The sequence below is a fragment of the Protopterus annectens genome, chromosome 10.part0 (genome assembly GCF_019279795.1).
Source record: "Protopterus annectens isolate FY-2018-M chromosome 10.part0, PAN1.0, whole genome shotgun sequence".
NCBI lineage: Eukaryota > Metazoa > Chordata > Ceratodontiformes > Protopteridae > Protopterus > Protopterus annectens.
Window position 1 is genome coordinate 1,216,197,306 of NC_056744.1, and position 13,428 is coordinate 1,216,210,733.

Here is a 13,428-nt window from a genome sequence, read left to right on the forward strand (position 1 = left end):
ATCTGTCATTATTTAGTGACTTAATTCTTAAATGATTTGCAAGAAAACCATAAATTTTATGAGGAACAAACCAAAAATAAGAAGCAAAAATCAATTCATTCTGTGAATATCTGAATCGTTGAGAGGTATAGTTCAGTTGGGGCTGTCTGAGTTTGCCGCCCTTCCCCCTCACAAAATCATGGTTGAATGGAGCCTCTCCCTGCAGCCATTCCAGTGTTCCATTACTTGACTATTTTTGCCCCATTTACCATAAGCACTGTAATGTGCATACTTGCTTTACTTCTACAATGATTTGGATTTCATTTGAACGTTTTTATTTTGCATTTTACAGCACAAACACTAAGACATCTGCTAAACAAAGCAATGCAGTCTCACAATGAAAATAGACTTAGCATTAAAACTTCTCTGCCCTTGAAACTCACATTCATTGAAACAGCATTGAAATTCACATTCAAAGAAAATACATTTGGCTAGTATAAAGATTAACTTTGGGCTGTTTTCAAATGATATGCCCCTTGCACAGAAAACATACATGTGTTGTATGAATCCAGCTAAAAATGCCAGCACACAGATCAATCAAATTAGCTACTTTCAGGATGGAACCATTAATATCACACCAGCAACAGCTTAATGAACTGATAGCTTTTTATACAAATCTAATATAGGTGCTTTAGCTGTATTCAGGTGCCTCATCCCATTAACTTGTCTGGTAGAAGTGCACTGCATGCGCTCCGGTTTCCTAAACTGTGAATAATTTGGCATACAAAATAAACCTCAGTATTCCAAAAGAGCTTATTATGATCCCTACTAGTAAAGCATCATCATAAAATATTATTGATTAACCTATAACACATTCGCAATAAAACATTTATACAAACATATTTTAATTTTTTATCTGCTAATACCCCCAAAATCTCTGAGCAGAAACGAGTTGCCAGTAGAATATGGGCAAGCATTATTTTTGGTTCCAAGATGCAACACAAAATATTTGTTGGCATTAAACTTCATATTCAGTTTAGAGGTATTAGATAGATTCTGGTGTTGCATTGGTTTTCATTTATATTTAGTCTAGGATGGCTATAATTATTTCAGTGTTATCAAATACTAAAATAAGTTCTTGAAAATGGGAAGCCCGCATGATTATGATTTGGTATAGCTACACCCCCTGCATGATTTGATGTCCAGTCTTGCCTATTTATGCTATAATCTAGTGTGATGTTGTCATTATCCTTGATAGCTGGTATTGGTCAAGTTTTTTTCATATTAGGTGCAGTCGTTTCCGTAGCTATGAAGGAGAAGAATACTTTGAAAGGGAATCAGAACAGTTGTGGTATTTAACTCTAGAAGGCAAAATATATCTGCAGGCTTAGGTACTTCAGTTATACTTCAAGTCTAAATATGGTGGTACCTACAATCAGAACAGAAATCCACCAGGATGAGGACTACAAGCAATATCTGTGTGTTAAAGCAGAGCATGGCAGAGTTTCTGTCAAGGTCATACAAAAAAAAAAAATACAGGCCAATCAAAGACTAATGCATGATAACCATATATCCCCTCCCCCACCCTTTCCCTACACATATTCACCTTTGGGGGGAAAGAAATAAAAATATACCTTAAAAAGAGTAATTTGCCAACAGCTACATGCTTGTTAAGGTGTTTGCAATCCTAGACATCTTTCTTCTGTATGTTAGCCAAGTCTGTATACATGCCTCTGTACAGATAAGAGATTGATTATAATTTTTATATACATTTAAAGTGCAGAGCAGACACCTGCCTCAGTTTAATTCTGTTAAAAAGGTGACTGTCACTGTCCAACTCCATCACAAAGATAGTTAAGTCTCTTTCTGTCACTCGGTGACTGCTAAGCAAACCACCAGCAGCAAGGCAAGGCAACACCAACACTGCAGGCAAACAAGCCGAAAAAAAACAAAGTTGTTTGTTTCTTTAACTAGTTTTACTAACCACACAACCGGTCCAAGCTCCGTAACACACGTAATCAAAGTACTGTACCACAGGCAATTACTACTGATCTGATTTGTTTCTCGCTGTCTTTTTCAAGAAGAGAGTGAGAACCAATCAGTAGCCATCCAGCCGTCCATGTCACATATGTGACTGTGGACGTGGCAGTCCGACCCCCCTTCTACTTTTTTGTGCAGCTAAACCGCCTAGACTTCTGGGCATCACACTGATGCATTCTCATTAATCTAGACTGCTTTGCCAGCAGTCTGGCAAATTTAAAAAGGAAAGTAAACCCGGAACTGAACGAGCATGCACAGTTCAAGTTCTGGGACTTTGAGAGTAGGTCGGACTCGAGTCGCTAGAGCAGTGGAGCATAACAATAAACAAAATATTTAAATACACTGTTTTAGTGAATAGAAAATAAATGTTCAAACTCTTTTTTGCTGGGAGGGCTGCAGTCCTGCAGTCCGATGGCACAAGCCGCCCCTGATAGAACCCCTTCAAGATATCCACATCTAATGGGAAGGTCTAAAACAGGAAAAGGAGCAGTGCCAAAGTCATGGCTTGAAACTCACTACCAGGAAATGTATAGTCAGCCTCCTAGGGAAACTACCTCACTGATTAAACACCTTAAAAGTAGACAGAGTAGTCAGGGGATTTGGGGATTCTTGTAGATAGTAACCTGGTTTTGACCAACATGTGTCTAAGGTAGTAAGAAAATCATTCTATGTCACTCAACTTATAAGTAAGGGCATGGTATCTAGGGCCAGATAATTCATTGTGCCACTACACACATTAGACCCATCATTAAATATAATGTCCCTTTGGTACATACCTGACCAAGCACATGCAACGACTGCAACAGTTACAGAGAGATTCTTCACAAAAAGAATACAGGAAGTAAACTCAATGTCCTATGCAGATGGCTTCATAGTGCTATCTCTATATTGTGTTTCCTACATACTGTTGAGAGGCAATTTATGCCTTGTATACAGGTCATCCCTGAATCCCTTTCTGATGAACCTTTTGCATATCAGCAAAATGAATAGTATCAGGACTTGTAGATCTAAGGATTTAAACTTTCCTTGTAACTTAAGACATGTTGGAGGCACAGATATGTATCTCAGAGACTCCCCATACTCTGAAATAGGCTTCCCATCCATGTAAAGCATACCCTTTCCCTAAACCTAATCAAGTACAACCAGGACAGGTGGATGGGAAATCAGAAATTTGCCCCTGGTCTGACACCTATGAATCTGATGGCCAGAGGCAGTCATTAAATCATGCCCTAACTAACATACATCCCTTAAAATAGTCTCTATGGCAGAAAATATCATGGGATACATTTGGGTTGCATGCCTAGGCTTATAAAGGCCCCAGTAGTCCTTAGCCTAGCATCGACAGTAACTGATTGATATCTACCACCCAAAAAGGTCAGTAGTCAAACTACTCTACAAACACTCCCTTGCCCATACTTGGAACAAACTTCACCTTGACTTATGTTCAATCACCCACACCTCACACTTTAACAATGAACTAAAAGCTTATTTTCTCAATTCCAGAACCTGCCCTCGCCATGACCTACCTAGTCTTCCTTCCCTTTATGTACCCTCAAAAGGACCATACTTAGTACCTCATTACACCTCTCTCTCCAATGTGTCTACTATGCATTTGCACAATTTTATACAAACAAAAAATGTTCATTGTTGACCTATTGAACTATATCAATGTAAAATTGTTACTTAGCTTCTTTTTAATGCAACTTTAACTTTATGCATGTATCCCAACATATGTGAATTGTTTAGCTATAACTGCTAGTATATCAATATTGTTTAAAATTGGACTTGTTTTAAAATGTATTGCTGGAACTTTTCTCCTCGGGTCTCCACTGAAAATGGGCCACAAGCCCAGTTGGACAAACCCAGTTAACAAATGTCAATAAATAAATAAATAAATAAATATACCTGTGAATGTTTGTTTCTTGAGGACATTTAAAGTAATAGAAAACATTATGCGTAGCTGTGTAATTAATAGTATGAATAACACCAAAGAGCTCTTCAGAAGAAAATATTACACTACAAATATCAACACCAATTTTTAACATCATCTAATGCTTCATCGGATGTCACGGAGTAGTTTGAAAGTCACTTAGTTGTGGAAATATTAATGTACATATGGAAATATTGTATATATTCAGAATTACTACCAAACAGTTACCAATATCTGCAGTACAGTGTGTCATACATGGACAGTGACAACATATTTTTCTGTCGCCTACCAAAACATTTCACACCATGCTCCTCATTGCCATGTATCTTTCTGGGTTATGAAAATATGAATGTATATGCAAAAATATCAATACCAAGTGGAAAACAGTGATTAATATTGCCTTTCCAGGGCATCCTTGATTAACAATCCTAGTGTCATTTTATTGCTTATGCACTGCATTCTCTTATACCGTTTATTGTTAATTGTGAAGTTCTTAATTAAGAAAGTGGACTCCAAATAATTCTTATGATACCATAAGGAGCTATGAGTGTTAACAGAGGTGAATGAGTTACCTGTCAAGGCAAGCTACAGAAGATCTTGAGTAGGGAAGCTGGAATGATTTTCAGAATGCTATAGGAGCCATATAATGGAATACATCAAAATGCTTAAAGGAAATTAACACAAGTAAAGTGAATGGTGCTTTTAGAAAAAAAGCAGTGACTGAACTTGATGACAAATAAGGAATGGCTCCTTGACAATACAGAGAAACATTATCTTAAATAAATGATGGAAATATCATGGAACAGCATCCCAGATGATGTCAAAAATTAAAAAAAAGTTTTTTCTAAAATGCAACAAACAGGTATAGAGTAATTTATCTGCAGAGCTGGAGAAGGAAAGCATCTGTTTTCCTATAAGAATTTGTAACAGTTGGTGAGTCATTGACAGATGTGTATTGTATATGTTTGGGTGGAAGAGAGAGCAAGCAATCCCTAGATAGAATCCAGTTCTATAGTTTCTATATTTCTGTTGCATTCGTTGTAACTGTCTCTTGTAGTATTTTGTTAATTTCGCCTACAAGTCGTGGATGCTTGTCTAAGTTTATCAAAATCCTATGTTACTTCTTGTTCCTCTGCCTGTTCTCTCTCTCTCTGGTCTACTACATTAAGATTATGTCACCCCAGATGGGACTCAAACCCACAATCCTTGTATTAGGAGGCCAATATATATTTCTCAAGTATACTCTGTATGTTTTTATTTTTGTAAGACTTATGGTCTTCTTCCTCTGGTATTATCTACGTAACTTTCATTTGATAGCTAACATTGACTTCACCTATCCTGCACTCTTTTCTGAGCATATTTTCTGTTAAAAGGTTTATAGATTGCTTCTAGTCATGGAGTTCAGGAGAGCACTGGGGAGCATAACACAAATTTGCAATCAACACCGAATACTGTCTGGTTAAGTGACTTTCTCAAAGTTACACAATAAGCAAATAAAGGCTATGGGAACCAAACCCTGTACCATATGAAGGAGCTAGTTAGCATATCATAGCCTTAATTCTCTGTGCTAACTGCCACTGGAGTAGTGACAGAATCCATAGTCTTTCTGATCTTCTAACACTAAAGGTGAGGGTACTTCTTGGTCAGTCCCTGACATTGCAGTTTTGGATTTGGAGTTGCGTGGTATTCATTTATGTCCTTCCGTATAAAGAAGACCTAGGCAAAGCAATTTGAAGACAAGTGTTTGTTTAAACCAGTACAGTCTTTCATTCAGAATTAAGGGTGTATAGTAAGGGATACAAGGTGGCACTTTAAGACTGACAACATTATTTGTCTCTTAGAATTCTCCAGACAACAAGGAGTAGTGTATAGCCAGGAAAGAGATCTGTTTGTCAGAGAAAAATAAACCTCAAAAATATATACATCAGATATAGTAAGAGCCACATTTATTGAGACATTTACATAGGTAGAATGTAAATGATGAATGCTTTCCCTGTTTCACTGGTGGAATATTCATCCAGTCATGCTTATCTGTTAACTTATTGGTGCAACTGTATGTCATTCACACTTGTCTTCAAATTGCATCATGTAGGTCCTCCTTACTTCCTTATTAAAGCTATTAACTGACATTCTGATAAGTATGTGGTGTAGGTAGTGCATCATGTATTTTAGTATTTGATAGTTCATGTGAGCAAATGTACTTGCTGAATGCTGGCGCATACTTTGTTATCCGTGGGTATGAAGTACCCTGCTATTTCATACTTCTCTGCATACATGACCTAATATTTTGCTACTTGTGTATATATGAACAGCCTGATCTCCTTCTACTGATATAGTCATGACTCATTGGATGCACAGCATCCTATATACTTTCTGATTCCTGCAGCGTTTTACATGTAATTTCCTGGGTTCCAGGTCATGCCTGAAAATGGAACTTGGACAAGCCCACAAAGCCATTTAACAAGTTAATAGAATAAGAACCTCTACCGCTGAGATGCAAGGATCTGCCTGTGGAAGCACACAGAACTACAGAGTACTTCTGACAGATGCCTTTACAACACTTGTTGAGTGTAGAATAGCTGTATTTCTGAACGAGATCACTTTAAGAGAACTTCCCTTTTCGGGAAGTGTAGCGATGTTAAAATTTAATTATTTACTCATTTAACTTGTTTTTTTACTTATGTTTTCTGACCTGGAAAACTTGACTGTGCATAACCTTTCATCAGTGGAGGTCTGGAAAGAAAAGCTCCACTTTTCAGCCAGATAACCTTTGCTGTAACTTAGAATGTCACCTTTCTATTTGCTGAATGACATTTGATTAGTGTTTTATGTACAGCCCTATCAAAAGCTGAAGACAGATCCACATAAATTATATCACAACACACCTCTTTATTTGTAGCTGCTATTATATTAATCCCAAAAGTCATATGCATGCTGCTATATGGTTTCAAGTCTCAGCTTTGTCATTCCTGACAATAGCTTATCCAAAATGACCTTTTCCATTAGTTTTCCACAACAATAAAGAAGACTTATAAGTCTATACAACAACTTTGGCTTATTCATATTCCCATTTCTCTTGAATTTGGGTTTGACAAGTGCGTTTCTCCAATCTTGATGAATTTCTCTGTACTTAATTGACTCAGTGTTAAAGACAAAAACCCACATTCAAATGCTCACTGGTCATTGTTACTAAATGTTGTCACCTCCCTGTGATCTGCTTGGGTCAAGTTTATTTGTTACCTTTTCAATAAAATCTGATTTAATTTCCGTATCTGAATTTACCTGGATGTTACTATTACAAATTACCTTCCCCTTTGTAGGGCCAAACTCTTCTGCATATGATTTTGTAAATATATCTACATCTGTTATCTATGAAAAATAAGCTTTTGAATTTATACACAGTTTATCTGTTTGTATGTCTTTTCTTATCATATCTTGTGTATCTATAAAACAGTTTCTTATTATATTCAGTATCTTTAAATATATTGTTGTCAAACTTTTCCTGATCTTGTCTCACATTATGCTTGTCTGTCTAGTTTATTTATTTCCATTTTCAAAATTAAACTATTGTCCCTAGGACCATGTATTAAACTTTTGTCTCCCCAGCCCAAGACAAAATAATGACGCTAGTGTGTGCCATTGTGGCCATTAATTAAGATCACAGAAAACAACACATATAACATTGGACTTCTTTTCTATAAATTATCCATTGCATAACATATTTATCCAGCACAAGTTCCTTCATATGCTACCAGTCAGCATTGACCCAGTTGTTCCAGTCTGCATTGACCCAGTTGTTCCAGTCAGCACTGACCCAGTTGTTCCAGTCTGCATTGTACCCGAGTGATGTACATCATGCTCTTTCAGGTCTTTAATGACAACAACTCAACTATGGTAACTACATCCTTTTGTCCCCACCCCAAATGACTGGTGAGATAGTAAGGTCAACAGATCTCATGTCCCAGATATGTATTTTAGATTAGTGTTATTTCACACCATACCAAACCAGATCAAAAGCTGATGAAAACTAAGGAGGGAACCAAATGGGGGTAGGGTGAGTGCACACCACAACTGTCTGAGGACGTTCAGAACAACTAGAGGGGTGGGGGGTGTGACAAAGAGCTGGAACACTAATGTGATGGCTCAGCTGTGGTGCAGGTTTAAATAATACCACCAGCACTACATTTTCTTTTCCTGGCTCAGCAGGTGACAACAGGTTTGCAGGCAAACAGATCTTATCTCACCAGCCCCAGCCAACATAATGACACAAATGAGTACCATTGTGACTATTTACTATGATCACAGCAAACAACATGTATAACACTAAACTTCTTTTGCACATGTGATCTATTGCATAATGTATTTATTCAACACATATTCCTTCATATGTTGTTGGCCAGTGTTGACCCACCCATGCTGATCTGTAATTGTACCCAAGTGGTGTGCACCATGTCTGCTCTGGCCCTTAATGATCATATCCCAGCCATGGTAATTGTATCCTTCTGGCCTCACCTCAAATAATTGGAGACACAGCCTCAAGTAATGTATCTGTATTTGTAGACTACTGTTATTTTACACACACTGACCCAGATCAAAGGTGGAGGAAAACCACTGGGGACTCAAGGGGGGGGGGGAGTTGTACCACTACCATCCACCATCATGACAGGTATGCTGCCCCTCATTTCATGGTCAGCCAAACACTACAAAATGACTATTAATGAATAAGGTTGAAATTAATTAACAAACATTACCTGGCCAAAGAACAAAAGTGTCTTGAGCTTATTGAAAACACATGCTATATGATGTTCTTATAATTCCTGAAGCAAATGCAGTTTATAAACAGTAGACATTTATAAATTAAATATATCAGAATTTAAACAATTTAAGAAAGTCACATCAATGTTGTAAAAGTCTTTGTCTGACTTGGCTAAATCAGGTTATTCGACAGAAATAACACCTAGAGTTCCTACTGCTCTGTGTACATAATGGTTGATGAATCTCCTGGACTGTTCTATTGCAGCTGGCATTATAATAGCACACTGCTGCAATCCTGGAATGATGGCAGACCTAAGTATCTATAGTTTTGGGTACTTGTCCTGCAGAGTGACAAGACTGGGCAGTATTTTGGCTAACAAAATCTTTTTGGGTACTTGAACTAGATCGTTAATGTGGAATAAAACAACAAAAACACTTTCTTAAAAACTTCACACAGATGAAACAAGGACAGTAAAGAAAAACCCTGACAATCTATGAGCTATTCTGTAGGATCCAAACGAAGATCTGATTCATTTTTAGAACTGTTACCATGTTAGCTGCTCTAGTAATGCATGAATAACCTATAATCAGCAGCTGCTTCTTACCAAGAAAGACAAGAAAATGTATTAACTGTTGATGTAGGCAAGGAGGGAATTGGAAGCCCACCAATCCATCTGTTTTTATTGACTGCCCCTGATGAGCTGTTACAAATATGGACTCTTTAAAAGGAAATGTTTCACCTATGGCCATGAAAGGACCACATGCTCATACGCATAATGTCTTGTTTCTGGGAAAGTGGCTATTCTGACAGCCCCATCATAGGCGAAGTTGTCTATTGTCCCAAACTGATCCAGCATCTTGTAGCTGGGTGGAATTTGCCACAGTGTAAACAAGCATGTGTAAGCTGGCATACCAGCCAAGTGCACTTGTTGCTGTTAATGGCCCAGAGTATTTGCTCTTGTATTGCTTTTCTGCACCCAGGCTTGAGTTTGCTTAAAAGGGTTTATCTAATACTATATTAAGCCATGCATCTGAATGTAGCTCCTCCCTCCATTGCAATTTGTTTTCTGAAATGCTGGTCATATCAAATCCATGATTTCCTCCACCTCACATGTGGTCAAATCATTTGGGGATTCAATGACTGCTCCTAGGTTGCAGTCATCTGCAAATTTAGTCAGAGACCTTTGGTATTGGCTTTTACTTCAGAAAAGTAGATGCCAAACAGGAGAGATCCTAGCACAGAACCCTAGGGGAATCGACTGGTGACTGGTCTATGTTTGGAGAAAATGTCCCAAATTTTGATTATCTGCATCTTATCTAAGCACCAGCTGGCAATCCAGTGGGTGACATAGGGGTTTATTCCCATTTTATTTAGCTTTTCTCCTATGCCTGAGTGGGCAATTGTGTCAAAAGCTTTGGCCAGGTTGAAGAATAATCCATGTACCATTTTGAGTGCATCCATTGCTTTTTTTCAAAAAAGTCTACTAGATTGAGTAAGCATGACCTGCCCTTAATAAATCCAAACTGAGATGGGTACAGTGTTTGGAGGTTCTCTATGTCTTGACTGATTAATTCCATGATAAGTCTTTCTACAGCTTTTCATATGCAGCTAGTCAGACTTATGGGCCTGCAACTGCCTTTGTCTATAGAAGGTCCTCCCTTATGCAGAGATATCACTGTATGTGTTCTCCATTCGCTTGGTGCAAAACCTGTAGGAAAGCTGAGAGTGAAGGGTGTTTATAGTGGTGTGGCTAAATTGTATGATTGAAAATCATTCTCTACAAACTGAAAGATTATACGCTTTTGCTTGATTTGGTTTATTTTATTTTCTTCTCAAAACAAAACAAAAAAATAAAATAAAATAAGCCTTCTCATTATTTGGCTCAAGTTGGTTACTTTTCAGCATTCAGTAAGCTCAGGTTCAGTAAGGTATTGAATGGAACAGAAATAATAAAAATAACGAACTGTACAACGTTCAATAAATGCTAAGACAAGTACAGAAGAAGAATCAATGTTTTGGGGTTGGGAAGCACAGTGATTATCCCATGATATTCTTTGAAGCTGGCTTTCTCCAGAGCCATTATGGCTACCTTTCCTTCTTTAAAATTCAGCACAGCACTTACTGGTTTACCTACTTGTCTGGAATCAAACATAAGGAATATTAAAATAATTATTTCTTATTTGATTGAAATATACAATTTAATTTACACATGACCTGACTCTTATGTGCATGCTTTATGCCTGGACCTATAAATTGAGTCATTATATATTATATTATATTATATTATATTAGATTATATTAGATTATATTATATCATATCGCTGGATGCACAAGACAGAAAAACACAGACAAGTAAGTGATTATGACTCTCCCTTTTCCTCAGCATTATGTAAAGATACAGGGACATTTGTAACATTGAAACAATCCACACTTTGTTACTTGCAACCATATACATAATCCCTTTTTTGCAGATGTTATGTGTTTTGTAGCTTTCAGTTGTTTGTTTATGCATAGCACAGGTACCATTCATTTTTACATTTTAATGTTTTAGTCCCCCCACACACACACACACACACACATACACACACACACACACTCACACACACACACACACACACACACTAACCTCTGAGCCATAGGCTGCATTCATTCTATTCCTCTCCTTTTACCATAACAGGAAACAATCAGTGTACCTCATTCAGCAACAGAACTCTTTTATTCTGAAAATCATTTAAGCTCTACAGGGGAGACAACACACAAGAGAACTGTTTCCAATGTGTGTCAAGCCATGAAGAATGATTTTCAAAGGCTGAAAAGGGGTATCTCTGGACTAATACTGAATCTGTGTGTTAACAAATAATAAACAAATAAATTAACAGCACCGTTATGAGCAATTCAGTATATCAAAAACAGTTTTGAAATCTCTTTTCTGAACTCTGAAATTGTAAAACAGAAACAGTGGTATGCACCCTCCGTAGAAAGAATATATAATAACAAGGACAGAAAAATATTGTCTGCCTGAACCAAGATAATTCAAAAATAAATTGTGCTGATAGTTTTTAGGGAAGTACAAGGAGTGTTTGTGCAGATGTGTGGCTAAAATGACTGCAATGTTTAGTACATTTGAAATTAAAATATTAAAATGAAGTTATATGTATTATACCCGCAAATGCACCTGTACAGACACAATCACATACTACACACACACACACACACACACACACACACACACACACACACACACACACACACACACACACACACATCTTATTTTATTCTGTATAATTTATTGTTTTGCTTCTCTGTTTCAGGGCAAAGGAAATAAAGACCAAGTTGGGCACCTTGCTGCAGAAGCCCGACTCTGCCATTGACCTTATCATCCCATATCCAGAGAAGCCAGAAAAACCAAACAAAGCTCAAAAGTAAGTACAAAGGCATGGCTTGTTTAATGCAATAGCCTCCATATCTGAGTATCCAGTCTTTTACTCCAATATATGAATGTAGGGCTAAAACATATTTAGTGTGGTGCTGAGAAATTAGTATGAGGGAGAATGACATTTGGTTATATGCCAAACATCTTTGCAGATATTAGTAGACTTGTGCTCTGTATTAGATTACTTTTTTAAGGGTGGCTATATAAGGTATAATAAATAAGTGGATGTTCATAATTCCTTATTTAATGGTTCTACTTTTGCTGGGTAAAATGACTTTGAGACCAAAGATTGAGAGGTTGAGTTACCCAGGAAACTTAGAATAAACACTGAACAAGGCAATAATAATTGTTATTCCACTTCGTCAATGAACATTTTTAAAGCACAATAAAAGAAAAAAAGCAAAGATGAATGCTACCTTTTACTTTCCTAGAGTAGCGTCATATCTTCTTGCACACTGTTTGATATTCAATGACTTATTCAGCATATGTGTTCTATTTTTTTGTGTTATAACAAGTTAAACAACTATAATATAAACGCAAGTCTCCCAGGCTCGGATACATGCCTACAACATAACAGAGTCAACTTCCTTGTTTTGCTAAATGCCATAATACAGTTGTTACAAGATAAAGAACAATAATCTGGTTCCACACAGCAGTGAAAATCAATATGTCCTTTATTGTAGTACCTACTACAATAAAGGACATACTGATTTTCACTGCTGTGTGGAACCAGATTATTTTTCTTTATCTTGTATTCTCTGGTTTTTGCATCTGATTCCTTATTTGGTTCAAGGACTGTTTTCGTTTGGTTTCTTAATACAGTTGTGTTTGTTATTTTAAGTTGATTTTCAGGCTAGAATGACTGAGGTAATGACACTGAGAGTTGCTTCACATGCAGACTGTAATGTGTTTATTCTACACAAACTATGCACACTCTGAAGTATACATTTTAGTGCAGTGTTATCAACTGTGTTGGTGTATGATAATTCCCTTAGATCACAGGCTATAATAAAAAGGCATTCTTATCACTGGCAAATATAAAGCTTTAGTCATTGTACTCATGAGGAAGCTATAACAAAATAACATGAAGTGGATAATAAAACCAGATAAAGCTTTTAGGCCATCAGGCATATTACTATATTGAGCCCAAATTCAAAGAAAAACAGAATCTGAAAAATAATATCTATAAACACAGACAGTAATAGCATATTTCAATATAGGGAGTCAGGAAGAGAAATCACACTTTACACTGATAGAAAATTGTACAGCAGAGCAAAAGATACTGAAGTA

At 36.9% G+C, this 13,428-nt stretch overlaps 1 protein-coding gene across 1 annotated transcript in view; it reads left to right on the forward strand.

Annotated features, from left to right (window-relative positions):
- RGS5 (regulator of G protein signaling 5) overlaps positions 1-13,428 on the forward strand; it is a 1,393,040-nt gene that overhangs the window by 551,232 nt on the left and 828,380 nt on the right. The window contains exon 2 of the mRNA XM_044085956.1: positions 12,017-12,127. Coding sequence (XP_043941891.1) covers positions 12,017-12,127 — 111 coding nt within the window. The remainder of the gene's footprint in view (positions 1-12,016; positions 12,128-13,428) is intronic.